At 40.0% G+C, this 25,627-nt stretch overlaps 1 protein-coding gene and 1 long non-coding RNA gene across 4 annotated transcripts in view; both read right to left on the bottom strand.

The window, feature by feature from the left end:
• The window catches only part of LOC145447122 (uncharacterized), a 42,446-nt gene extending 22,512 nt beyond the window's left edge, over positions 1–19,934 (bottom strand). For 2 of the 3 annotated variants that reach the window (XM_080325541.1, XM_080325540.1), the window contains exons 1-3: positions 10,196–10,352; positions 7,550–7,660; positions 1,752–3,143 (exon numbers count right to left, since the gene is read on the bottom strand). In XM_080325541.1, coding sequence (XP_080181667.1) covers positions 1,752–3,143; positions 7,550–7,660; positions 10,196–10,289 — 1,597 coding nt within the window. In that variant the 5' untranslated portion in view covers positions 10,290–10,352. Of the gene's footprint in view, positions 1–1,751; positions 3,144–7,549; positions 7,661–10,195 lie in introns of all 3 variants that reach the window. The other variant, XM_080325542.1, reaches the window with a different exon arrangement.
• LOC145447143 (uncharacterized) overlaps positions 1–25,627 on the bottom strand; it is a 307,246-nt gene that overhangs the window by 29,757 nt on the left and 251,862 nt on the right. The gene's annotated exons all lie outside the window — the stretch shown is intronic.

Consider the following 25,627-nt stretch of genomic DNA (forward strand, 5'->3'; position numbering starts at 1 on the left):
GGTGACCCACATTCGTCTTTAGCGATGCGATACCCGATTGGGGATATATTAATATTGGACCAAAATTCGAAGTATTATAGCGTTTACAATTTAACCTCCTGTATTACTCGCATCTCATGCGCATGGCCAATGCCACATCACCACTCGAAGTAATTTCCACTCAAATTAATAAAAATATGCTAAGGTTATCGTATGTCGCTGGCTTTTATAACAGTGGCCTTTACCAACCCGCAGAGCACTTGCCTAATCTACAACCCTTCGCGGAACCCAAAACTTTGGCCGCATTTCCTCGTACAAACGTCCGTACTTCGTTTTAGTGCAATACGCGATTAAAGCATCGTCTTCGTTGTGCAATGTGTATACTGCATACTGTATACGTTTGAATGTCCTTTCATAACCTGCACTCAATAACTTGCGATGGATAATAGTCTATTCATTGCTTGATAACTAAGTTAGTTGATTGGTTAGAGAACTCAATGTTGCATAACAATAAATTACTGCGGAGAAAATTGGCCACAATTTTCGATCAAATGCGCTTAGTACGGCAACAAAATGCGTGACCATTTTAATAGATCTGAATTTTTCGCTATAATGGATCTATTTTTCAACGGATATTCCCAAACAGTCTTTTATAGTCCACAGCGCCAACTTCTCTCGACACCTCCCTATTGCCCGATCTACAGCTAGCAGGGCATTACTACATATGGTGACTCGGATGGCACTTGTCACTGCACTCACGTGAGCCAATGTAATCGCTTAGTAACAGTGGTCCCAAAGCACGGGTCCGTGGAAGGAATTGTTAATCAGTGTGAATTAGTGTCTGTTCATGACGCTTTCAGTTTTCGGAATACGACTCGACGCCGGCGCGTGTCGTTTGCAGAGCCAGCTAATGGTATAGCTTCTGTAAATTTGGTTATGTTTCGAACGACAAAGTATGGAAGTACGGGAATGAGGATTATGTCGAGCAGATAAACTTTTGTAGCAGTCTGGAACATTATGGCGCTTGAATGAGAAATTTTCCAGCCAAATAAAAATGGCTATAGCGCAAGTGAATCAATCGTATAACAGTACAAAGGGTTTACGCTATTAATGTGAAATATATTAAATGAAATGCAAAATACTATTGTGACATTCCCATCGATGTTGTGCAAACCAGAACAAAACAACACATAAACCGAATGTAATGAAAGTCACTTTGAGCGGCATCTCGTGTTGGCAAACGAGCAAGGTTAAGATCGCCACACTGCCGTTAACGATGAAAAATCGCATCATGGTGGCGACTGACTCTGAAGGTCTAACGGCCCCTCACCATCTCCATAGTCTATACCGCAATTTGTTTCCTACACTTGTTTAGTTATTGATGTGACGAATAAAAGCCTATCCCCCCATTTATACCATGCTTTGTAAACTTTTGGCAATTCAACTTCCAATTGTTCTCCGCGTCGCATCGGCAGAATGAAAACGCAGACCAAAAGATGAAAGGTATTCCACTTCTCTCACTCTTGACTTAACACAGTGAGAAATATTAGAGGAGCTTTTGTGTGCTGTGGCAACACAAGATAGAACAGGATGTCAAATGACGCATGTACTATAGATTGCAATTAACCTGGTAATGTGTAGCAAATGCGTCATATGACCTGCAATGTGCCCTAGAAATATGCGGCTGCTAAATTTGGAGACGCGATAATCTCAAACCTTGGATATAGTAGGAGAGCGACCGAGCAGCAGGTGTGGCTTAGACGCCTACTGACCTTTGTGAATTTTACTGAATAATTTCGAGAAAATTATCCCGGCAACGAATCTTCGGACCACAGACCATCGAATTTCATGGATATCTTTCTCGTTGAACGAACGGAATTCGTTGAAATCCATTTCCGCTACGTAGCTGGCTGCAAGAAATTCTTGGATGCTTTGATGGCAAAAGCAAAACGTGAAGTTACCCTCCATTAAATGATAACGGAGTGAATCGTTATACGGCACTTTCATCATTAAATCTTGAACTTCGTCCGTCTTAAGTTTAAAATTCACGAGGTCTCCTTCGTGAAACAGGACTCTACCCGCAATCATGCCACGGAATGCCATTTCTTTCAATTTGCTGATTATCGACAAAATCTGCTTCTTTTCTTTGATGATTTCCACGCTCTGAAGGGATGATAGGATCCGGTTGTAGAGCTCTGTCACGGTGGTCGGAGGAGGTATTGTTAGATCCTTCCCCATCACAATCGCTGTTAGAATAAGGAAAACCGGGATTGATACCAAATGAAGTAGTCGCGGTGACATGACGCGAATCTTCTCCCAATGCTCTTCAGCGTTGTCGCCTATGAGATTTTTGAATAACTTTTCAGCGTCATGTTCTGTAAGACCTGCAAGAGTGATAATGATCGGCGGTCTAGCCATTGGAGGTAGCTCCGATACTCTGAATTCGCGTGAGGATATAACGATCTTGAGATCACGAAGGATCCTGCGAGACAATATGTTATACATGATCGTCGGGGGGCTAGCCTCTTCATATGGATTTATTTTCTGTAAGTTGTCCTCATCAATTTTCCAACATGCTTGATCCAACCCGTCGAAAACTAAAAGCGCGTCATTTTGATTCTCAACAAGCCATTCATATGCGTTAGCTTCATCAAACTCGTTTTTATAGAGTCCATGGAAAAGAAATTTCGAAGGTTTCATAGATTCTTTACTTGTGATATTCTTGATTTCAATGTAATATATCATTCTGCGATCAACGTTGTTGGCCTTTTCAGCACTCTGCAGAGCATTCCGAGCTATTCTTTGCATAAGTGTCGTCTTACCCGATCCTGCAGATGCAACAATTGCTGTAATCGGCATCTGTTCTTTTGGTTTTTCGTTCTTTTCCGAATTATCGCTTTTCAATACTGATGTCATCAGATCATCAAATTTGAGAAATGATTCATTGTCAGTAGGGTTTTGGTGATGGAATCCGAATTCCTTTGCCAGTTCGCCGTATTGTCCTTTATAATAATAATCTTCCGACTCGAACCTTCTCATTAGCGGGAAAACTTGGAATGTTGGATTACGAAGTCTTTCGTGTGGGAAGAGCTCGAGAATCCTTTCAGTTGTATTGCTCCGGGTATTTCTATTGACAACTCCAATCAGCTTTTCGCAATTAACACCTGAAAACAAAGATCGGAAACGATTGATCGGTTCGGAATGAAATGTTGCCCGGGCGAGGATATCGTTCGTGAACTACGGGACCTTCATGACTAGTTGACCACACTCGATCTTTTTGCGTTGGGTGCGCCAAGAGTGTGGCCAGTATTAGGTAGTTATAGTCAGTATCATGAATGTTGTAGCAGACTCAGATCATATATGTAAACCTAAAATGGAAGCGTATTGAATTCGCTACGCGGTCCACTGCATCAAGTTAGCAGCGAAGCTCAAGTCATCCAACAAATATGCCAGACCTGATCTGTGGAACAGTATCTCTCCGACTATCCAACATTCATCGAGCATGTTCACATTCAAGTCGAAATACAAACAATTTCTACTGAATAAATACTATAGTTAATCCGGTAATTTACCGGACCACGACCTGACATATCGATCTCGCATTTCGACTCAGTCCGCCTTTTTTATCACCTTCTTTTACTTTTCATTCAGTGAGCATGGCTCCTTTTATTAAATCGCCTTGGCCAGGTGGGTGTCTGATTTTGACTACTCCAAGTCGTTTCGACACCTTTCTATTTTTCATTGTATCGCAGTCTTGTGGTGTATTGAAATGATGGAAATTGTACCAATAAATTGAATTGAATTGCATCTTTCTAAGCTGTAGAGGCCACAATGACCCCGTGCTGTTAATTCGTTTTAGAATCGCTTTTCGTTGTGTGTGATAGATTATACCGGGGTTAAATGTGACAGAAGGTGTAAAAGCAGCGTGCTATCCTTAAACCACCATGCTTTTACACCGCCGCGTAACGTTACGCGCCTCATGTAGTGAATTTATGTGATGTATGGTACTATCTCGAATGCTGTAGATCTGGGATTAGTTCTACCAGGACCAGTGCCATCTGCTTGTTATAAAGATTACTCGATTACCGTTATTGCAATCTTCAGTGTTTTGCGTATGTATAGTACAAAGCTTAGTGGACCAATGTAAGGAACAGATCTAGTATGATATAAAGTCGTACTTAGCAGTGTCAAAAATGTGCGAGTGTTTTGCTCTTCCACTTCACTTACAGTTGTGACTCGTGAGCATGATCTTTCAAGCATGTGCATTGTGCAATCGTGCATGATACAGAACAGATTTCACGCTAGACCTACTGTTGAACATACTTCATGGGTGTGGCTTTCGAAAACGCAACAAAGGATAGATTTAAACGGTGTGTAGTGCCAAGCACATCAATCACGCTGAAATGATCTTTGGAAGTGTAAATACTGGGTTTGCTGTGTTTTGCGCACGCTTATGCCACATTATTTTAAGGGAAATGCATGTAATTCGAAAGGGTAAGAACTAAGCAGTCAAAAAGTTTGACAACCCTTGCATTATACCATCCCGGCTTACGAAAATGTTGTATTTGATTTGAGAAATGTGACGTTATAACTCCAAACTCACGCTTTCGTTCACAGCAAGCATTTTGTTATAGGTGTCCTTTGGTGGATGGTCGATATACAGTATTGTTTTATTGGGTCCTATTTAATCCAAATCGTATTATAATCTAGTCCAGAGGTCTCAAACACGTGGCCCGCGGGCCGCATGCGGAGGATTTTGCGCGGCCCGCCACGGCATTTTGGAATTTCAAGTATTCAACAATATATTCAAGTGCCATTTATCTTTTTTAAATACAAGATGTTAAAGTTCGCCTTAAAACTACTATAAAGATCACTGAAATCTCGAAAATTTTCACTATCACATCACTTTTAAAAGCTACTATGCAGTGGAAGATCTGCTAACGTCACATTTCTAATTCATGATGATAAAACATGACCCTTGATGATTCGTGACTGGAAATTGTGATTTGGTTTGATGCGACCTTCTCGTAAAATTACTCGATTTGTGATTGGCTGGGTGAGTTAATAAAAATTATTTGAGTTGAGTCAGGTCAAACTGTAAAATCAGAGAAGGATTTGCGACTCGGAAAGGTCACTTGGTATTCCTACGGACGAAACAATCTATGAAACTGTCATGGGGATTAGTATATCAAAACATCGTTGCTGCGTTGCGTAGGATATGTAGCTATCTAATCAGATCTGTATGGCTACCATTGGCATTCTGTGACCCCCGTGACGTATAGATGGTTACATGTTGGTTGTTGTTTGTTCTTTTTATCCATTTTATTATCGGTGTCGAGAAAGGTATTAGTACGCTCTACAGCTGTTACACCAGAGGTCTCAAACTCAAATGTGCTCGCGGGCCAGTTTTCCAGTTTGATGACGCCGCGGGCCGCAGCATTTATAGGGATAGTCTCTGTCTTTCCAAGTAGGTCTTATTTGGCGGGAATTAATTGTTCTATTGAAAATGAGTCGATCCAAAAGACTGACAGTATCGTCAAATGTGATTTACTCTTGTATAAATTCAGGCGTGGTACGAAAAGAATCATCACATTTATAACTATTTGAATAGAATTGTTGTTGTACTTGATATATATTAATTATTACAGCCACGTTATGTGCGGACAAATGTATGATGCCATCATAAAAGCTATCGGGTTATAATTTTGCAGCAACTATAAATATTTTGAATTTAACAGATTGATAATAGAGACTGATTTGATATCAAAACATTTTTTTAGGTTGGGCATTGTAATTCCAATCCAGGATTCCGGTATACTTCTGATAAGTAGGCTAATAATCTCATGGCCAAATATCTTCAAATATAGGAGCAGAAACAAATATAAATATAATATAAATACATTAATGAATGTGTCCTAGTGATTGAAATGTCATGAATGTTATGAAATGCAATAATGTAATGAAATGTTAATAACATGGTTTAGCGACCAAAGATGTAACTGACAGATTGCCAATGGTTACCAAAACTACTTGCTTAGTTCGCGAAATACCAAGCTGTGACCTTCTGATCTATTACTATTCCCCTAATACGCGATTAGTTTGTTGCGTCCATGGTTCTAACAAATTCACGGCATTCCGAGTCACTCCGAGTCCACTCGAGTCATTTTCATTTTGCCATCGAGTTAGCCCGAGTCTGAGTAATTCTAAGAAAGGTCGCGTCCAAGTCCAACTCACAAATTTCAGTCACGAATCGTCTAAGGGTCAGGTTTTATCATCATGAACTGGAAATGTGGCGAAATAGTGAATCTTCCACTGCGTGGTAGCGTTTGCAATTAATGTGATAGTGACGTTTGATGAATAGTTTCAGGCTTTCGGGGCAATTTAAGAGGGAATTTTGACTTTATAACCTAAAAGATATGTGTGACACATAGGTCTATACATTGTCAAAGTATTAAAAATCTATAATGACGTCGCGGGCCGCACAAAATGCTCCGGCGGGTCGCATACGGCCCGCGTGTTTGAGACCTCTGTGTTACACCAATGAATTCTCTGCCAATTGGACATTTCTATTCCATGGGTTCTTAACCAGGGTACGTAGACCCCATCAGGGTATGAAGCACCTCACCAAGGTGCACGAGATGCAATGTGGAATCAGGCCTATATGCTGTGGAATATTTTATTGGCCAATTTATTCAACTGGAAAATAGTACTGGCGCTATGCGTGATTTTATGTGAATGTGCTTTCTGATTTTGATATAGGTACCATCAGAAATTGTGTTGAAAATGGTCAGGGGCAACGAGAAATCTCATTGGAATCATAGAGGGTGCATGATGCATCCTCTCCTATAATGTCTATAACTCATTAATTCAAAAAAAAATTGTGCCCCCCACAAAAACAATTTTCTTCAAATATTTTATAATATGAATTTTTTCCGTGTCAAGCGTGAATACTACAATAGTAAATTATATATATAAAATGATTGTGGAATGTCTGTCTACAAGGTCCCGTCAAAAAAGACCTACTTGGAACAAATATATTGTATATCCCTTTTATTGATGCTGCGGCCCGCGGCGTCATCAAAACTAGGAAATTGGCCCGCGAGCTCATTTGAGTTTGAGACCTCTGATCTAGTCTACACGTTCTATAGAATGATGCAGCGAAGTCACTGATTTGGGATAACCCAGGTACAAATTGGCAGTAGCCAGGATGATTTGTAGGGGAGTAACTTTTGGACAGCGACGTGGCGTTACGGATTCTCTGTGACACAGTGACGACACAGTGTTCAAGTCAATAATAGGGGAGGGACGGGTGGGTTAAGGAGCCTATCGATCATTTAAACACCACACTTCTATGCTTGAATCATCAGCTAATAAGATAATTTGATATGTACTGGATTGACGATGTATGTGAGAACTGTGAACACTACCGTAAAACTCGCGAGGAACTTGCCAAGATGTTTGAAGACGCACCATGGCGCATGTAGTAATGATAATCAACTGCAGTTGTCGACTTAATAATGAATAATTTATTACAAATCATATCGAATTAAACCGACGTTACTACACTCACCTTCAACTGCAACACTTCTTTTAGTGGTGTGCTGATCGCCAGAAACCACGTTAACTTCGCTTCCAGTAATGGTCAGGTTGACGTTATTCCCTGTAGCCAATGCGGCAATTCCTAGAATATAAGACATCGTCGTGATTGGTAAATTGTGAGCGGCTCCGGTGAATAGCCAGTCAGAGCATTTGTCAATTAGGTGTCATCATTGTCAAAATTGTAGCGTTAGGTCAAAAAATTGTTTACAAACTCAAACACTTTTTGCAACGTCCGTTTAGTTGGTATCGTAGATGTTTGCACTGTCGGTGAATTTAGCATTTGACATTTGACATCTTGTAGCATACTTTAAAAGCCTACCGTTGTACACAACCAATTGTCTGCTCGTTGTCAATTATAAACAGTAAAATGCAACAAATAGGTCGACATGGTGTTATGCTCAACGTACCGCAATATCCTAACTGAAGCAAGAGTGCGCGGAGATTGGTTCTTATATCAAGAAGCGCATAATGAAAATTGTGACGTAGATTGTAGACAACATTGTCAGAATGATGCAGCACGGTGTGTCACCAGCAATGTACGCACAACTTCAGTGTTGCCAGCCAACAACTGCTGCTGTTGAACGTTCTTTCTTAATTCTTAGTAAGGACAGACCCGAGAATGTAGGAAAGTATATATCTTTCATTGTACTACAACAAATTTTAATTATTTCTACCATAATTCGTTATGTAGCTACTGGAATTCTTCATATGTCCAGACTTCGTGAAAAAAAAAATCGATTTCAAATTTGTGAGTTTTAAATTAAAATAGTTTTTTTCGGGCCAAACTACTTCGTAAGGTCAGACAGTTCCAACCAGAAATGAAGATAAGTAGTTCAATTCTAATATTATGTGCGAAAACACCTAATTTACATACATGAGGGCAACATTTTGTCAAAGCTAAGTTTTTTAAGGTAAAAAAATGTCAAGATTTTGATTTTTCAAGTCGAAATCTTCTGTTTTTAGGTGAAAATATCGCCATAGTTATCATATATCCATTGGATATAATTTTACTGTTTGGCGGCATGGCCACATTGATCACTGGAAAGCAATATCACGAATTTTGAGGCAATTTCGTATGGTCAATAAACTGCGCCACAATATTGCTTGTGAGCTAACTTATTTATTCTAACACGCCAGAGCCGAAAATCACGCACCATACATTTCACATGGAAATTAAATAATTTTTTTTTAATTCTTTTCGAATCTGTATGAGGACTAGCTGCAATTATACATATTCATTATTGCATCATCCATAAAGCGGGAAATGAAGGTTTAGTATAATATTGTTCGCTCACGCGTTGATTGTACAACACTTAGTTAGTATATAGCGTATAGATAAGCGATTCTTAGCCTTTTTGTGACCGTGGCCAACTTTCCGTTCTAAAGTATCCCGTGGACAACGTCTTGAAGTTCCGCTCGAAATATAAAAATAATTATCTTCTTGCGACGTAATAGTGGCAATTCAATGACATATATGACAATATGACATATTAGTGATATGACGCTTGGAATATTCTATTGCTGTGGTGTTGGTTTCGGGTTATCGTGTAACTGTAAACGAATTTCAGTACTTCTTTGATATGAAAACGGTATTTCCAAAATGCTCGAAATAACTAGCGACCTTCGTCGATGCTCTTATTGCATATGGTAACGGCTAATGAATACCCCTTTATCTGGGGGACGCTACGGGCAGACGGTCTCAGCTTCAACACACCCCTTAACCCAACGAGCTGATATTGTACATATTCAAGCTTGTAATGTAATCCGTAAGTGCATACGTTCAAGGCTCATGGATTATTCTCTGTCCTTCTTACCCAGAACTTGAGTTGTATTTAAAACAAAAATCAATTTAAAACAAACATGTTTAAAACAAGGCTCTGATTTAAAAAATGTTTTTTCAAGCCATGACGTCACGAATGTTGAATTGTGACGTCATAGTGGATTGACATTAACAATTAAAAATATAGGGTAAATATAGCTCCTTTGCCAACCATCGATTTACGTCGTCTATATAACGGGTGGTGATTGTCCGTAGGCTCATACAACATGTTTTTTGGGAAGTATTTACACCATTATGGCATAATTTTACAACTTAAAAAACACAATTATTTTTTAAAAGTAAACACCGTTTGTTTTAAATGCAACCTACCCTACCCTACCCAGAGCCTACCCCCTCTCTTTCATGATTCTTGACCCTCCGACCGCGCAGTCGTTTGACGTGATATCCACTGTAAATCTCCGAGGGAATATATAGATGAAATAGGTGTATTTATCAGCTTTCCACCTTAGCGTTGGGCATGAATCAGGTAAACGGCAAGTTCAGGTATCAAGAAAACGCTAAATGTAGTTCCATCTACTTTCGTAGCTTAGGTTCACCAATCCTTAAACTGAACGTGTTATGTTTCCGAAAAGGTTTTTCTGCATGCAAAAAGTTGATCAAAGTAAAGAAACAAAAAGTAAAAAAATAGAAAGAATGTCGATAATTCTTACGAACTTCATTTCACCAGATTATAATTAATAATTATTTATTTATCGAAGGTTAACATCGAATACTCTGCATACCTCGTTTGCATAGATAACGTTGGTGTCGCAAAAGAGAAGTCTACACCACACTTACCTTTGCTTTCTGACGATAGTTCTTCTTGTGAAAACGGACTATCAAGATCGTTGTCTGAGTGTGCATCTTCGCTATTTTCGGCCATGATGCTCATAAGTAGTTAACTATAGCAGTTAGTCTTTAAAATACTGAAAATAAATAGGCAAAGTGTTTGAAATTATTGAATATATCGAATATTGAATTGCGATGTAACCAGTGTACTCGTTACTCCGTACAGCTGATGAATCCACTTCTTATACAAACTTCCACTCTTGCCGCAAGAATGACAGATCACAAGACCAGACACGAATTCGTGCCATCGGATCAGAGCTGGCTACCACAATGCTACTATCGCGGATCAGCGATTCACATCTGATAACTAACCAATTATTTCCCCTCGTACGTCAATGGTCGATTACCAGTTATCACACCATTTGCCTGCGCCGAGAAAGAAGACCCAGCATTATTCGTTGAATTCCCGAGGTTTTAGACTTAGTATTTTGTATCATCGTTGAAGCGAAGTTAACGCTTCGGTTGTTCCCTATGGTGTCATTTACGGCTTTGAACTCTGTTTAAGCATAGTGTCCTACAATGGCGTGGACACAAGCAAATCTTACGGTTCACTTCGATTGGGCTATACGCAGGCCGTGTTATTTTTGGCATTTCAGGAGCCAGATGCCAAAACTGCCAAAAATAAAAATTTGAAAATGCCAAAAATAAGCAATTTTTTGCATATGCCAAAAATAACACGGCCTGTCAATAGTGTATTTCGTTCATGGTGTTGTGTTAACAGGACCGCGTTACAAGCGAGAAGAGCGTTTGTGAAAGGCAAGTTTCTTAATCTGGGTCCAGCCCACCCATTAGGGGTGAAAGCATGGTGTCCTAAATGGTGTGGGCACAGCGAGATTGAAAGGTTGACTGCATTTGGTGTACGTCATACTTTCCATTTGTCCAAAGGCAATGTTACGAGCATTTTTGACCGGCTTGTCGAGCGCTAAATTTGATAAAACGGGTATCAATGAGAAGCTGCCGCAGTACTGATTATTAAAATATAAATTATATTCTGCTCATCGAACTGGAACCCCCAAAATCAACCACGATTTTTGCATTGTGATCGAGTTGAACATTGTGACGCAACAAACTGTCTGGCTATTTCTGAGCTGCATAGTCTCGTTTTGCCAGACAGTCTTGTTGCGTCAATGTTCTTAAACAAGCTAACCTTCCCAGGTCTCTTCCATGCGAGTTGGTAATATTAAAGCCTCCTGAAGTGACAACAGTCCAGCGAAAATATATCGGTAGACTGAAGGAGAAATTATAGTCGGGCTACTAAATAGAATGTGTTGAGAGACAACACAGGAAACTCCTGGAAAAGGATCGGGAAGAAAATTCTTTCCGCGATGAGATCGATGGCACTGGCGAAGTGATCTCTTTTCATGATGCATGGAAGCCGGTTCGGCCCTCCAACGATTTTGAAGCTCTGAAAACCTTTTGTGGATGACTGGCGACATTTTTTCCCTCGACGTCTACTGTTGAAGCCGATGTTTCCCAGATTCGCTGGGCGAGAAATGAATTTAGGAGAAACTTAGCTGACCTGAGTTTGGAAGCACTGTTACAGTGCAAACGATTTAAGTCTATTCAACAGCTGTAACAATCAGCTCGCAACAGCTGTAACAATCAGCTGTTGAACGTGTTTGTTAGGCCTTTCTTTCTTTTGCTCATTGGCACCGATTCCGATGGATACCTCACATTTTGTGGTTTCGTTTGATATTATTAACCTATGTAATCGTTAGGCACTGATTATACGTGGATGCTGCATATTTTGTGGTGTCTTTTGACAAACTAGCCCAAATAAAGCGTTCTTGTGACTAATTCGAGGCTGAAACTATTTATTTTGAGGACAATGCCAAAACTGCCAAAAATAAAAATCGAAAAATGCCAAAAATAAGTTATTTTTGGCAGTTTTGGTATATGCCGAAAATAACACTGCCTGTCATTTATCCATTTGACCAAAAGCAATTTACGGGGCAAGAGCATGGCAGCATTTTTGCGTCACAATGCCAAACTCTTCACAATGCAAACCTACGGATAGATACGCAACTGAAGTCGTCACACTTGAATACGCTGAGATATCTACTGCTAATCCAGTTTAAAGCAGCATATTCGGTAGTGCTCTTGCTAGCGACCCGAGCGCTCAAATTTAATAAAACTGGTGTTGATCGAAAGCTAAAGTGTCGCACTGATTCCATGGAAATTAAAATCTGGTCAGGGCAATGGAACCACTCCGAAATTGCCGTCAAAGCCGATTGTTCCGAACGATCGGACCGACTACCCTAAACACAGTGACCTTAACAATGGCCAATTTAGTCGATCGATTGTTCAGAACAATGCCGATTTTCATATTATGACGGCTATTTCAGGGTGGTTCCATTGTTATGACCCGATTTCAATTTATATTTTCGGAATCAGTGCAACGGTAACTTCCGAATAAGACCAATTTTATTTATTAAATTTGAGCGCGTGGGTCGCCAGCTAAAGCACTGTCAATTATGTTGCTTTTAGCTGGCTTAGTAGTTTACCTCCCTGCGTATTCAAGTGTTACGGCTGAGTTGGTGATGTATCCGTACTCCGTAGGTTAGTAATCTACAGTTTAAAGTCGCTGCCACAGATATGTCCGGTAATACTTGCAAGTCGTGAGGCGTGACGGAGAGGCAAGATTGTCGCTGGTGTAGTGAAATATTACACCTATATAGCCTACCTAAGCAGCAACACACTTAACGCTCATTCCTATAACCTTTGTGAACTTGTGGCTCCGCCATCAACACACGTATCTGTCCGCGTTACTGACTTCGGCGTCACATCACAGAAACATAGTCGTAGGACACTACTGACTAGATCAGTGGTTCCCTACCTTTTTCACCTCGCGGACCGGTAAAATTTCAAAAGATATTTGGCGGACCGGTGGACCTTAAAAGATTGAAATCAACCCCAGGTGTAATGTATGCAGCCGCGTTTCCGCAAGTATGGTACTAGAGCAGGAGTAGCAAGCCTTTTGCTATTCACGGCCGCGTTTCGATTACTTATGCATACATTTCGAAAAAATACTCTATGAGTTATGCTAATTCACGAAATCATTTTGGGTCCCCTCCGAGCTCGCCCCCACCCCGATTTTTGGGGTGCGGAAGTTACGGTCCTGAATCTAGTGACCGTTGGTACTCAAGTATAGAAATAGAAGTAACATCGTAAATTTCTACTCAAGTGAAAGTAGAAGTAACTATGTGCAATGTCCAGGTAACTAAAAATACATATTCTAGAATCTAGACTCTAGACCAGGGGTCGCCAACTCAAAACGGCTCGCGGTCCACTTTTCCAAATTTGTAGAGGCCGCGGGCCGCATAACTTCAACAGCGAGATCAAAATAAGCAACGCAGTTTAACAGTCACGTTTTGATCACTCTAATTCAGTACAACGCTGTGCTCTCTAACAAGGGTGGGCAATCTGGGCATAGTTACCACAGAAGAAATAATGTTTTGTTTAAGAAATACAAATAGGCCTACAACTAAAAAAATCATGATAATCACTTTCATTCTATTTTGAACAATGAACTGCGCACGATACCTGACAACACTCTTCAGCAACTAAAGCAGGGGTGGCCAACCTATATTTGCTATTCACGGCAGCATTTCGATTATTTATGTAGCCTACGGCCGCATTTCAGTGCATAGTCGTAATGAGCTAACTGGAAGCCAAATATCCTCGTTTAACTGCCAGTGTCCATTGTCGTTGAAATCGGGACTAATCTGTTTACACATTTCGACTTACTATGCGCACCGATATTTTGAGTAGTCATGTTATGAATGGACACCGGGATCCGTAGTCGCGCGAAGCGCAAAAACTTTCATATTGAGTGAATTTCGCCATTAATATTAGTATAGCTTCATATATTACTATCAAATATTTATCCTTTCTCAGCCAATATGATCAGATTCACCGGAGGAGTTGATGCAGGGGATGTTTTCGAAAATTTAGCGTCAAATTGATTTGATAAGTAACTTAATTAGTACTGCATGCCCTTAAAACAGGGGTGTCAAACATACGGCCCGCGGGCTGCATCATGCCAGCGAGAAGATTTAGTCCGGCCCGCGAAGCAACGTTGAGCATAAGCAAAAAAACCTTGTATTGTCCAGCACATTTCTAACAAAAGTTGAGATTTTAAATATGAAATACTTCCAGTAAATAATCCCCCAAGACAGCAAATGTCGAACATGTTCTTTTTTCACAAGTCACCTTATAACCATGCGACGGCGTTGTTGCGGTTCCACTCTAGGCACCATTACGGACAAGTCACTGATATTTATCACAGAGGAGAAAACGCCAATACGAAACCGTTATATGTAAGGTACATGGATCCTATTATTATTATTATTAGACAAACAGTGGTGCTTTTAGCCAGTTTAAGGCGTTGTGCTCCACGATATTACAATTTTTCGTACAGTACAATGAATGGCATTTTTTCAGGTTTTTATTGTTCTTCCATTCTCTCATGCAGTCTCTGTCACGCTCGCTTCATCATCGATTCTTTGCTGCCGACTTGTAGCTCGGCTCACAGTTGCTGGGCTTTTAAAGTCACTGCAAGTGCAGTGAGGTCGGCGATGAGGAGCCCATATAACCTCCGACATGTAGAAGTTGGTCCCAACCGGGATTCGCACAACTGTCATTGGTGTCGTGACGCTGTCGCTTAACCAACTGGGCCACTCGCTTCCTCACATGGATCATATAATAGCTACAAGAAGAATAAAATTAAAATATCTTTGGTAGCAACGCTGAATACCGAATTCTGACCCAAAGGGCCCAAGCCTTGTTCTCCAGAGAAACCCGAATCGTGATTTTAAAACAATGAAATAAATTCCAACGCCCTCGTTTACAGTAAAATCTCATGGTGCGCGGGTGCAATTTTGGATAGGCATATTCCACTGCTCATCAACATCATTATATTAATTTTTTTATCAAATCAATACACCACAAGATTGCCGTCGTCTCCAAGCAGAGACTTGTGAATAAACTGATTATAGTAGGCTGTATCCGGATCTCGCTTCTCAACTGGTACGAAACAACACGGCCAAGTGGACAAATATGTTATTAAAATATCGTTGAAAAATTGCTGGTGATATCCTGGTAAGACCAAATACTCCAGTAAATAAACGATAAATGAACTGAACCACAACAACAAAACAAAGCTGGCTATTCTCACAACGTCGCTTACGAAAATGAACATAGGTGCGCTCCCAAGCAGTATAAGTGGCGAGTGAGCCATAAAGAAAATAATATCCACCGTGACAATTGCGATATAATGAAAAGATAGGATGGTGCCCAAACTACTTGGAAGTAGTTTTTTAAGCAGACACCCACCTTGACATACAGTATGTAGGCCGAAATAAGAGGCATGCGCAGTGCGCACTGGATTTAGGACAGGATAATATAACAGGAAGCGGCCAAATGAATGCTGCATTGCTGCATGTGTCGGCAGGCGGGGTCGATAAGTCAGATTGTGGCAGTGTTGGGATCAAGTCACTACCTTCGAGTCACGAGTCATTTCGAGTCATTGCACATTTCGACTCGAGTCAAGTCAAGTCAATCGATTTTCAAGGGTGACTCGAGTCAAGTCAAGTCACTCGATTTTTGGAGGTGACTCGAGTCAAGTCGAGTCAAGTCAAGTCGAGTTACGAGTCAAGTCACAATTCAAGTCAAGTTGCCTTTTCGAAGTAAGAGGCATGATTACGACATTGCATTTTTCTAGCTGTCTGAAATACAGATTGAGTGGTCATGGTCATTGATTCTGAACCACTTAACGAATATAGAGTTAAATATACACGCACGAAGGCGCTGTATTGCTCTCATATACGTATAACTGTTGAACTGGGTAAGTAATTGCATAGCCCCAGTTTATAGTTAGCATCCAAAATAGAGCGTAGAGAATAGAGAAACGAGTTGATAAGATGCATTATCATTTATACATATTGATATGATACAATTCGAATCTGCGCCAATGGTTAAGGAATATATTATAAACTATCGACTTCAATTTCAATAAAACAAGAGGTTTGATTAAGGTAAGAACAGAGAACAGAAATAGATATTTTGCAATTAAGTTACTTTACTACTAGTTTACGACAGGGCCGGCCAACCCGTGGCCCGCGAGAAGGTTTTGAGTGGCCCGCGAGGTAATTTCCGAAATTTCTAATGTTATCAAAAATGGATTGCACAGATTGTGAACTTGTGAGGCCAACCAAAAATTTGATTAGTCTGTCGGCAACACTTGAGATGTGATGACTAAAATATCAGTTCCGACGCATTGGCAGGTCCATGAGCCAGTCACATATTGGTAGATCTTCGTAGACTACAAGAAAGCAGAATAATTTGCAATAGATTTATCAAAAGTAAAAATTTTCTACACGCTTCGCGCAACATGTTGTCAGTCGATTTCTTGCTTTTAATATTGTTGCCCCTTTGTGAAAATGAAAGTGCGCCTAATGTATCAGATTGAATCTAACTATATTCGCGATTACGAGACAGAGTGTCGTTTAACATATGCGACTTTGCGTTTGCACTCGCAGAAAGTCCGTCGACTATGAAACTTAGGCACAAAATGATTGACGCATGTTGGTCGAAACTTTCGATATCGATATGTCCAGACGCCAATAGCCCAGTCCTTGCAAACTGAGCCCAGCGATATACAGGAGGCCCGCAATATAGTCAGGTGACAATATTATTGACCTGTGAACTTCAAAAAATTTTCGCGCTTCGCGCGGCTAGTGGCCCGCGCAACAGTTCGTCAATCGAATGTGGCCCTTTAGCTGAAAAGGTTGGCCAGCCCTGGTTTACGACAACGTAAGCTGTAAGTTTCGATCACTCCGTTTGTGGTCAATTTATTTGTGATAGAACAATGGAGGCTTAGTAAAACGCACAATCATTGAATGATTGGTCGCTTTCATGGGTTACGCCAGCGATTCGCGAACAATCCGAACATCTGCTAGATACAGTGACTTTTATCGACACCGATTACTTGATGACTTGAAATTGGCTCGTGAATTTTGCTCCGAGTCACGAGTCAATCCACATTTTTGATACGCCGAGTCAAGTCAAGTCAAGTCATTTTAGCTAAGTGACTCGAGTCAAGTCACGTCATACGAAAAAGGGGACTCGAGTCTGACTCGAGTCGAGTCATGACTCGAGTCATCCCAACACTGCCCACCATATGATTTCATTCGGCCGCGAAGAAATTCTGAGTATATGTTGAAAATTGCGTGATTTTATCCACCACATTTCTCGAATTTGTAGTAAGAAATACTACTAATAAATATTCCTCCAAGATAGCAAATTTCGAGTATGTTCATAGGCCACATATAACCAGGGCTTTGGAGCAGCCGTAAATTTAAACTGCTCCAGCTCCGGCGCTCTCTTTTATCATACATTAGCTCCGGCTCCAGCTCCGCAGCCGCATTATAACCACTGCTCCGGCTCTAGCTCCGGCTCTGAAATTATCGAATGGTCCTGTCTATATCAGGGGTGGGCCGCAAATGTGGCTCGCGAAAGGGTTTTGCGTGGCCCGCGAGGTAATGTCCTATTATATTATGGAAAATGAATTGCTCAGATTGTTAACTTGCAATGCCAACCAAAAATTACAATTCTGGCTGCGACACTTGGGATGTTGATGACTAAAATATCAGTTCCGACGCATTGGCAGATCCAGGGTCCAGTCACATTTTCAGTAAATCGTCGTACATTACAATAAACTAAAATAGTAGCGAAATTTTTCTTCACGCTTCGCGTGTTTAATTGTCACACGATTTCTTGCTTAGTAGCTTACCCCCTACTAAAAATGAAAAAACGCCTAATTTGCCCGATTGAGTCTATTAGCAATTACTGAAGAAAGTCTTTTCGCGTTTGAGCTCGCATAAAAATCGTCGACGGTGAAATGTAGGCACAAAATGAGTGTCGCATATTATCGGAGACCTTCGATGTCGATGTGTCCAGACGCCGAATAGTCGTGTCCTTGCAAACTGGGCCTAGCGGGTGGTATACAATAGATCCGCAATACTCACCTAGTTTATTTATAAACTTAGAAAATTTCACCCGCTTGGCGTGGCTAGTGAACCGCGCACTCGTTCGTCAATTGGATGTGCCCCTTTAGCAGAAGAGGTTGGCCATTCCTGGTCTATATAGATTACTAATCTACTCATAGGTTAGTTATCCATAGTAATCTAGAGTCCGTCAGCCGTCAGTAACATCTGATGTAGCAACAAATACATATAGGTGCCGCCGAGCCGGCTTGTGACTTCATACTGAATACTTGTCAATTGTCGACAACATCATAGTTGCACTAGAACGCAATTTACTCCGTGCCATTGCGTAATTTTTGCAAAGTGACTCGAGTCAAGTCAAGTCATACGAAAAAGGTGACTCGAGTCATCCCAACACTGGATTGTGGCACCGGAAATCTCAAGGGCTGACTAGTATTGATTTCGATTCAGTTTGTTTTGTTTTATTCACACAACATTGGCGCTTATCGCATAAAACATGGGTCGGGAAGCTATGCTAACCCCAATCCTAAACAGGACCCTCACCGAGAGGTGGTCAAAGTAGTCACCGTCGCTATTCAAGTAGAAGTAGAAGTAACGCCGGAATTTCTGCTCAAGTAGAAGTAGGAGTGGTGGTTCACAAGTAAGTAAGTAGGTATTCTACGCTTATTTTTGCCTACAAAACTGAAAACTGTCAAGTAGAAGTAGTCTGAATTCATAAGTACTTAAAAAGTAGTGTGAGCAGGCAAAATCTACTTCAAAAAGTAGAAGTACTTCGTAACTGACCACCTCTGCCCTCACAACACACCTAAAAAAACAAACCACCAACCCTAACATTATGGTGACTGACCTTATTTTGCATGCAATCATACCAACCCTCCTCCACCAAACACCAAGAATACCAAAAACGGCGACAAATCTTATCGGTACGTTACTTAACTTTGTCTGAATATAGTATCGATTGCTAAGAAGAGACCAACCTTCAATCTCGTTGACCAACTTACCAGCAAATTCACCATTAAGTGCCTCCATAGTCCGCAAATTATATTTCGACAAATCCAACTCATAATTTGCAGAATGTATTATACTGATGTTCCCATTCCTATCAATGGCCCGACGCATGCACGCACCTATACTATACGCCTACCTCAGCGATGAATATCGTCAGCACACTTGATGTCTGGTGTGGAATAATGAATACATCTGATTCCGATTACTATGTAAGAAGGAGGTCGCTGTAACTTTCCATTGTTTCTAAACAAAGGACATAATAGCGACTTTTAATTTTCTTCCAGTCCTTGTGGTGAATACACAACACAATTACTATACACGTTGCCACCGCTGCAGAAATATAGCCTGGTAACGCCGATCGGAATCATTGTATTCGCTGACAGCGACAGCGTTGCTTTTGTTGATTTCACATAGGCCTATTCACCCGATTTCACCAGAATCAAAACATCTGACTACTGTACCTGTAGTATGATTGATTATTATTATTGATTATTTTTCCTTTCGTTCGTTAGTTTATTTTAATTTCATTTTTTATTTATTAGTTATCGATTGTGATAATTGCTCGTGTCCCGGGTGGCTCGGCTCTGAAAACTATGTCATATCGAGCCTCCCGTCTACCTTGCATGTCGCATTTCACTGTCACATTCTTGTAGTGTTATGTTGATATGTAATGTATACAAATAAAGATTTTCTCTCTCTCTCTCTCTCATGTTGATATTCATCCATTGCTGATAGATCAAGGGCCACCAACCGTTTTGTAACCAAGAGCTACTTCTTGGGTACTGATTGAAGCGACGGGCTACCATTTACTCCCGCCGTCTCTGAACAAAAGACATGATAGTGACTTTTAATTGTCTTCCAGTCCTCGTGGTGAATACACAAAACAATTACTATACACGTTGCCACCGCTGCAGAAATACAGCCTGGTAACGCCGATCGGAATCATTCTATTGGCTGACAGCGTTGCTTTTGTTGATTTCACATGGGCCTATTCATCCGATTTCACCAGAATCAAAACATCTGACTACTATACCAGTAGTATGATTGAAATTCAGGTTGATATTCATCCATTGTTGTTGTTATAGATCAGGGGTCACCAACCTTTTTGTAACCAAGAGCTACTTCTTGGGTACTGATTGAAGCGACGGGCTACCATTTACTCCCGCCCTTTGACCGTACCAGACTGAATTTCCGCTTTGATATTCATAGCACTAAGCAGGTATCACATTGCGGTGTGACTTCTAAGAGAGTCTTTTAAATCAAAACATCTCATTCCAACTAGGAAGGAAAGGACTTCGTTTATTTTTGTCCTAGCTAGCCACTAACATTTTTTAGGACCCCAGATGCCAGCGCCGCAAAGTCCTATAGTTTCCATATATGTAATTATCAGAGGTGGTCAAAGTAGTCAAGAAAGCTACTCAAGTAGAAGTAGAAGTAGAGATGAAAAAAATCTACTCAAGTACGAGTAGAAGTACTTCTTCCATAAGCAACCTAAAACTACTTGAAGTAGAAGTAGAATTGACTGACTTTAAATCTACTCAAGTAAGTAAGTAGTTGTGAAAACGATTGTAATTCGTTCACATGGATTGTCAAAAGGGTGCAAATTGAGCAATGCAAAAGGTGCCGAGCTTGATTCATATTGATGTATACCAGGAGGTATTCAATTTTCGAGAGCATAAGCTTTCGTCCGCATCATGGTATCAAAATGATAGTATTGATATGGAAATGCGATACTAATCCTCTGTTTAATCGAACAACCCGTTTTAAAAAATATCATGGTATGGCGCCCTCCCACATATTATAAGGCCCGTGGTGTAGTCGAAGAGCAATAAGAAGTTGTATAGGATACGGTATGAACACTTTGTGCGATTAGTAAATGTGAATAAAAATATGGTGAATCGTAAAAATGCCATATTGTGTAGCTTAATTTCCGGAAATTAAAGGCATTACTACACTTGCTTTTATACTTCAACATGTATGTTATCGAGACAAAAGAACTGATATTGATTAGAGCTCAAAGTATATGAAACTTGGAATTGAAAGGGAAATCTAAATGCTACTTCTAAAAGCGGAATATGTATTTTATGTCTAGAGACAGAAAGTTTCAAAACGTGGTATGCTAGAACAGCTCTAAAACTGAAAAAAAGTCTGAGTTCACTTTCCAGATTAGGACACGCCATGGACTGCTAGATTATGATATGATAAGTAAATGTTAGATTGCGAAACATCAGTTTCAAACGTTATGATGAGCCATATATACTGTGGTGAAATATTCCATAAGAGCAAAGGGCGACAATGCGGTGTGAACGGAACCACGCCAACCCGCTAACAAAATTATATTCACCGATACTTTCGTGAAATCATACTGGCTATTCCGTATCCACTGAGCGCGAAGCGCAACTAAAATTTTTGGCTTTACTCAACTTTTATGAAAAAGAAATGTTGATACTCCGTGAAAACAGACCCGAAATTCATCAGGCTATCTTCCTGATTAAAGGATTAAACTACTTCTACTTGACAAACTGAAAATAGCGAAAAGTAAGTAAGTAGATCACATAAAATTACGTAGTATAAGTAGAAGTAGCGAAAATCAGATCCACTTGAGTAAGTACCAGAAGTAGAGGAAAGCTACTTGAGTACTTCGAAAAAGTAGAAGTACTTCGTTACTGACCACCTCTGGTAATTATACGCGATCTTGAAGTACGGTAGTAACAGTATATTGCTTGAAGTCCCAATTGATCAAATTTCCTTTTATCCAAATTATAATACGACACAGCAGTAGCACGAATAAGAAATTGACCCAAAAAGATCGGTAGATACAGTGGAGAACGTCCGATGGGCTGAATACTATTGATAAACAGTACCCTATGACCGCTATATCCATCCAGTTTCCTTAGATTATAGATAACTAAGGTAAACCGGTTTACCTTATTATCTATACTTAGATCCGACCAAGAAAAGTCGGTAAGCATACGCCATCTAGCGAATACAGATATGGCTCCTAAATTATTGAACCCCCTTAAATTAACATGAAATGCCCACAGTAACAGTGCGACCCTAATACTTGATTTATACTTTTGTGTAACTATTATATTCTCCATGTATCCTGCATATAACGGCTTCGCATTGTCGTTTTCAGTTCATTTGTCCCTACCACTCTAAACTCGGTGGGTGCACTTTTTTGCCTTCTCGGAATTGGGCGTCAATGTCAACGACTTGTTCCTAATAGCGACTTTTGTGAAACCACAAGACCGCTGTGGGATGGTTGTAATGTTACCTATGAACAATGAACATACTCGACATTTGCTGTCCTGAGGAATTATTTAATGGAAGTAGCCTAATTTTACTGAAAATCTATACATCCCTGTTCGAATTATTCACCATGCAATTAACATGAAAGAATGCCTTTCTAGATATCCTTCCTTTTTCATATTTAATAAGTATTTATAACATGAATTTTTTTAATATCCTATTATCAGGGTATGGTATGGTATGGAATAGAATAGAATGGGAATTTTCCATACTCCATACCCGCCCAATCGTTCCATACAATACTTGACATTTTTTTATACCATAGCAACATTCTTCCATACCATATTTGATACGTTTTCTATACTTTGGCGACTTGCCCAACCTCTCTAGTGATATTCTCTCATTGGTATGTGGAAACGTTGCAGCGTTTTTATTTTAATTACTTTGGATGAAATCAAGATTTTTTTTATTGAATGCAGTACTGTCTCCGATTCAGCATGGATTCAGATCAAACCACAACACCAACCATGCAATACTATCAATTGTAACGGACTATTACGAAACCATAAAGCAAAAAAAAAGTGGCTGCAGCATTTATATCGACCTCCGCAAAGCATTCGACACAGTTAACCCCAGAATCTTAAGATACAAGCTAGAACACTATGGAAACAGGGGTATTGCAGCATCTCCACTTGAAAGCTACCTGGCAAACCGCAAACAATTTGTTAAACTGGGGACATTAAGAACGACTACCAGAGATATAACTTGTGGAGTGCCACAAGGCTCAGTCCTTGGACCGACTTTTTTCCTCATCTATATTAACGACATTGTTAATGCATCTTTATTCCGCACAACCCTATTTGCTGATGATACTCACCTTTTCATAACCTCCAACACTGTCGATGATTTGCATGTATCTGTGAATAGGGAACTCCCAAAAGTGTCGAGACAGCTGCAAGCAAACAAACTAAGTTTGAATGCAGATAAGACCGAGATGCTCCTTTTAAATAATGCCAATCATACTTTCACTGTGAACATCAATCATAAACAAATCTCCACATGTGACTTAGCAAAATATCCCGGCGTCACCATTGATGCCAAAATGTCTTGGAAGCAGCATATTGAATGCACAATATCAAAGCTAGCTCGGTGTGTGGGAATAATGAACGGTCTGCAATCTTTGGTTTCCAGATCAATACTACGAACCATCTATTTTTCTCTTTTCCACTCTCACCTGCAATATGGAATCGTAGTGTGGGGAAGTGCATGGACAACATTTTTGTGCAGAATTCGAACCCTGCAAAACCGTGCGATACGGCCGATCTCATCTGTACCTTTACGTACCAAACTATCGCCTTACTACCGTAAGCACCGGATTTTGCAAGTTGACAAACTATATCGCTTCAAAGTATCAAAAGTCATTCACAAATATTTTTCCAATAGTTTGCCTCCTGTGTTTGATGACTTTTTCATGCCTGCCAAAAATGTCCACTCCCACTACACGAGATCCTCGTCTAAAGGAAATATCTACTTACCCCCACCCAAGAGCAACCTAACTAAGAGATCTATCGACTACTCGGGGCCTATCATCTGGAATGCATTACCACCGCATATCCGTGAATTGCCTTATAATAGATTGAAAAAAGCCCTACTTGATCACCTCTTGTCGTTACACTAACACTGTTGCCCTACCTCGCCCAGACATTGCTTCATTGATCATTTGCTACCATCGTTTAATTTTTATTTTATTTTATTTTTTACCTACTGTAACCTTTTTTACAGCCAGACTGTATAGAGTCAAGTGTACCTGTTTGATGCCGGTGTGATCAGACTAGATGACCATCACGGTCTTATCGATAATTCCAATCTAATACCGAATACTGTGCAAGCATATTTTCTGTACCACCACCACTGCCGTGTGTTATGTATTTTGGTTGGATGGAAATAACGACTCTCTTTCTCTCTCTCTCATCCATTTAAACAGCCCTGATGCACCAATGATAACCCCAGTTTCTTTATATCATATGTCGTCAGCAATGTATGTTACCTACAACATTGAAGACGGAACGTATAATATATATAGGCTGGGTTGCCCTCGACATGGATCCAAAACTAAGGACAGTCGGAAAATTAGATTCACTGGTCGACAGGATTTTTGTTTTCTGGCCAAAATGATGACTACTAAGTTAATTTTCGTACGCTGATTACGAATATGAAGTCGCTTTTTTTCTCTCACGTCAAGATTTTTACAATCTGTGATTTAAAATTTTTCATTTTAGTGTTAAAAAAGCCTGTTCTGTAACGTATTCCTTGCTGTTTGGTCATAGCTATCACCATTGTGACGTCATAAGAGGTGGTCAAAGTACTTACCATAGGTACTCAAGTAAAAGTAGAAGTAACGGCATCAATTTCTACTCAAGTAGAAGTAGAAGTAACGTCGTCAATTTCTAATCAGGTAGAAGTAAAAGTAACTTTTTATAAGTATGTAAAAAGTCATTATCTATAGGCCTAGTTTTTGATATCAGTATCAATTTATTAATATTTTTTTCCTTTCAAAACATCACAAGACTGCGATACAATGAACAGATAGGACGGCGTCGAAACGACTTGGAGTAGTCTTTGAAATCAAAAATCAGACCTAGGCCTACGCGATGTAAAGAAGAGGTATGCACAACACAATGAATCAATAATAAAGCGACACTGAGGCTGTGAAGCATTTGAAAACAAAAACATTTACGATTTTATGTGTCAATATGGTTTGGAGAGAACCACATGGACATGGAAAAAATTGTTACTTTTGCTCGTGTTTTTTTTATTCAATGTCAAAAATCAGCATGAAATTCAATATTCAATTTGACTTTCGCAATACGACCGATTTCTCATGGGCCAGATGTTACAATTCCATTGCCTTCAAAAGTTTTACCAGCAGCTGAAGAAGATTCTCTCGGTGAAGAGTCTTTGTCTGAAGAATGTTCTCAGCATGTGTGTGATGGTGATCAGCAGCTATATAAAGTTCAATCAAGCTGAACTAAATAACTGTGTCATAAATTTGAATTTGCCAAATAAAGCTGCTCTTATTAGGTTCCAGACTTGAAAGCCAAACATATAGCCTACT

Source organism: Botryllus schlosseri, chromosome 9, assembly GCF_051294905.1.
Source record: "Botryllus schlosseri isolate E-star chromosome 9, Bs_hap1, whole genome shotgun sequence".
In the NCBI taxonomy this organism is placed as follows: domain Eukaryota; kingdom Metazoa; phylum Chordata; class Ascidiacea; order Stolidobranchia; family Styelidae; genus Botryllus; species Botryllus schlosseri.